Genomic DNA, 2323 nt, shown 5'->3' with positions numbered 1-2323 from the left:
GTCCCTGTGTAAGCACGTAAACCTGTCACACAAAAATCACCGAACTGGGACAAACACTGTTTTCCTGTTCTGTAGACCTGCACAGCAGAGACGATACTCTGATATGTTTTTTGTCTTCACTGTGAGTAAAAAGTTGCTTTTCATGTTTTTTTGTTGTCAAACTGAAACCAAAATATTTTAGTGAGCAGCACAAAAGAATCAGCTACAAATTATTTTAACAAAATGAATTATCTGTACGTAACATCTTCAACTTACATGATACAGTCAGTCCAGGAACTTTACTCCAATATGTTAACAAATAGTCCCTTGTGCCCCGGCAGCTGTATCCTCCACTGTCAAATTCAGTAACTGTGATTCTGTATTCATTGGATGTTGGAGGTGTGTTTAACTTGGCAGGACTCCATTCATACGTCCACTGAGCTCCTTCACGTCTCTGAATCTCACATCTGACAGTGACTGTCTCACCGCTGTATATCTGAGTCCAGGATGGCTGCAGGGTCACAGTGGGCGTAATGGGAACTGTTCACATAAGAATGATCCAGTTAGAAGAGAAACATAAAAACTCTGCTGTTTATAACATAAGAGTAGAGTGACTGCAAAACAGCTGGTTCACAGAGAAACAAGTTAAACATAACAAAAAGTCACAACATAAAAGTTTCAAACTGTAACACAATATTTTCAGTAAAATGTTAAAGGTAAAGTCTTTACTTTAGTTTTTGTTTAGATTCCAAAAATTACAGATTATTTTTCATGAGTTGACAGCAGATTAAGAAGACTGGAAGAAATTATGTGAGAAATGTTTTCTAAAAGTTGTGATGAGGTCATCATGTGAAACTGGTGCAGTTGCTGATTTGGGACATTGGAGAGTGTCACACTTGTAGTTATTGTATAACAAACAGGTTATTGTGGCTCTGACTGATTTTTCATGAACTGAACCTTAAACCACTGATCCACTAATGCATCTGTTCTACACTGGAGGTTCTTCTAGCTGTCGTATCATTAAACATATTATGACACTCATGAACACCTTTATTTTTCATTAATTAAAATAACTGAATGCCATTAACAGTAATTACAGGAAAGAATCTAAGTGGAACCTGTAATGTAGCAGAACAGTCTCTAATAAAATGAGGTTATATTGTAGTCAAATCTGAAACGTCGAGGAATTAATGTAAAAATGCTAAAAACAAAGGAAGTAACTGATCTGCAGTGATAAACTGCACATGTGCAGCCATGAGGTCAAGATGGGACAGACTGGGATTATTACATTTGGACTGAAATCTTTCATCAAACTAACAAAATATTTTCCAGATGTTTCACTGAGTGATTATTAAATATCTTTATAATGATACGAAAAGATATTTGAAACTACTTTTGATCCTAAACACAAAATAAACCTACAGTGCTGTTGAAAGACAAAGTGTTTGGTTGAGTTGATGAAACATTGTTCAGTACAAATTAAAATATGTGAAATATGTCCAACTCACCTGTTACTCTCAATGAGGTGCTGTCACTCCACTCTGTCCAGGAAGAACTTCTTGTGGCCCGACAGCTGTATCCTCCACCATCAGACTCATTAACACTGTTGATTGTATATACACTTGATGTTTCACGTATGTTTTTCTGGCCTCCTCTCCATTCATACGTCCACTGAACTCTTTCCCCTCCATGAATCTCACATCTGACAGTGACTGTATCACCGCTGTATGTCTGAGTCCAGGATGGCTGCAGGGTCACAGTGGGCTTAGGAGGAGCTGATCAAAGAGAAAATATCCCATCATCAGACTTATAGAAATATAAAATGATCATTAATGCTTTCCTGGTTTTATTGCTCTTGTTAGTGGTAATCAAAAATTTTTCATCCCAGTGACAATTTGACTGAAAATAAACAATAAAAAGGTAATAAAAAAAAATCAGATTAAACCTGGTAATTTGCTGATATTTAGAATCTACCAGCAGAGTGACTGAAAACAACCAGGTGTGCACAAAACTAAACTGTGCGACTGAACATCAACACATCAACACACAATATCATGTAAACAACTTCAGTCTCTCAGATTGTACATTGTAAAAAAGAAGTTTTATACTCAAACATCGCACTATTTACTTATTTCTACATCGTTACATTTGCATATTTATACATTTATGAGCATATAATCCAGAGTTGTCGGTGGGCTGTTATTCTTCTGAATAACCTGAGACCTTACTTTCCTGTCAGGTATAAAATCCCTAACATATTATACACAATATCCATTTTACTTTAACTGTTTTCAACTAGGGCTGCCACAAACGATTATTTTGATAGTCGACTAGTCAGCGATTA

At 36.2% G+C, this 2323-nt stretch overlaps 1 protein-coding gene across 1 annotated transcript in view; it reads right to left on the bottom strand.

Moving 5' to 3' along the window:
* Positions 1-193: 193 nt before the first annotated feature.
* Positions 194-2323, bottom strand: part of LOC102192990 (low affinity immunoglobulin gamma Fc region receptor II-like) — a gene marked incomplete at its 5' end in the record, with an annotated part of 4927 nt that continues 2797 nt past the window's right edge. Inside the window, 2 exons of the mRNA XM_005755701.1 lie at positions 194-519; positions 1488-1754. Coding sequence (XP_005755758.1) covers positions 215-519; positions 1488-1754 — 572 coding nt within the window. The remainder of the gene's footprint in view (positions 520-1487; positions 1755-2323) is intronic.

The sequence above is a fragment of the Pundamilia nyererei genome, unplaced genomic scaffold (genome assembly GCF_000239375.1).
Source record: "Pundamilia nyererei isolate P.nyererei 1_Seehausen unplaced genomic scaffold, PunNye1.0 scaffold02556, whole genome shotgun sequence".
NCBI lineage: Eukaryota > Metazoa > Chordata > Actinopteri > Cichliformes > Cichlidae > Pundamilia > Pundamilia nyererei.
The sequence above is the reverse complement of the archived record's forward strand: the minus strand, read 5'-3'. Positions and strand labels throughout refer to the sequence as shown.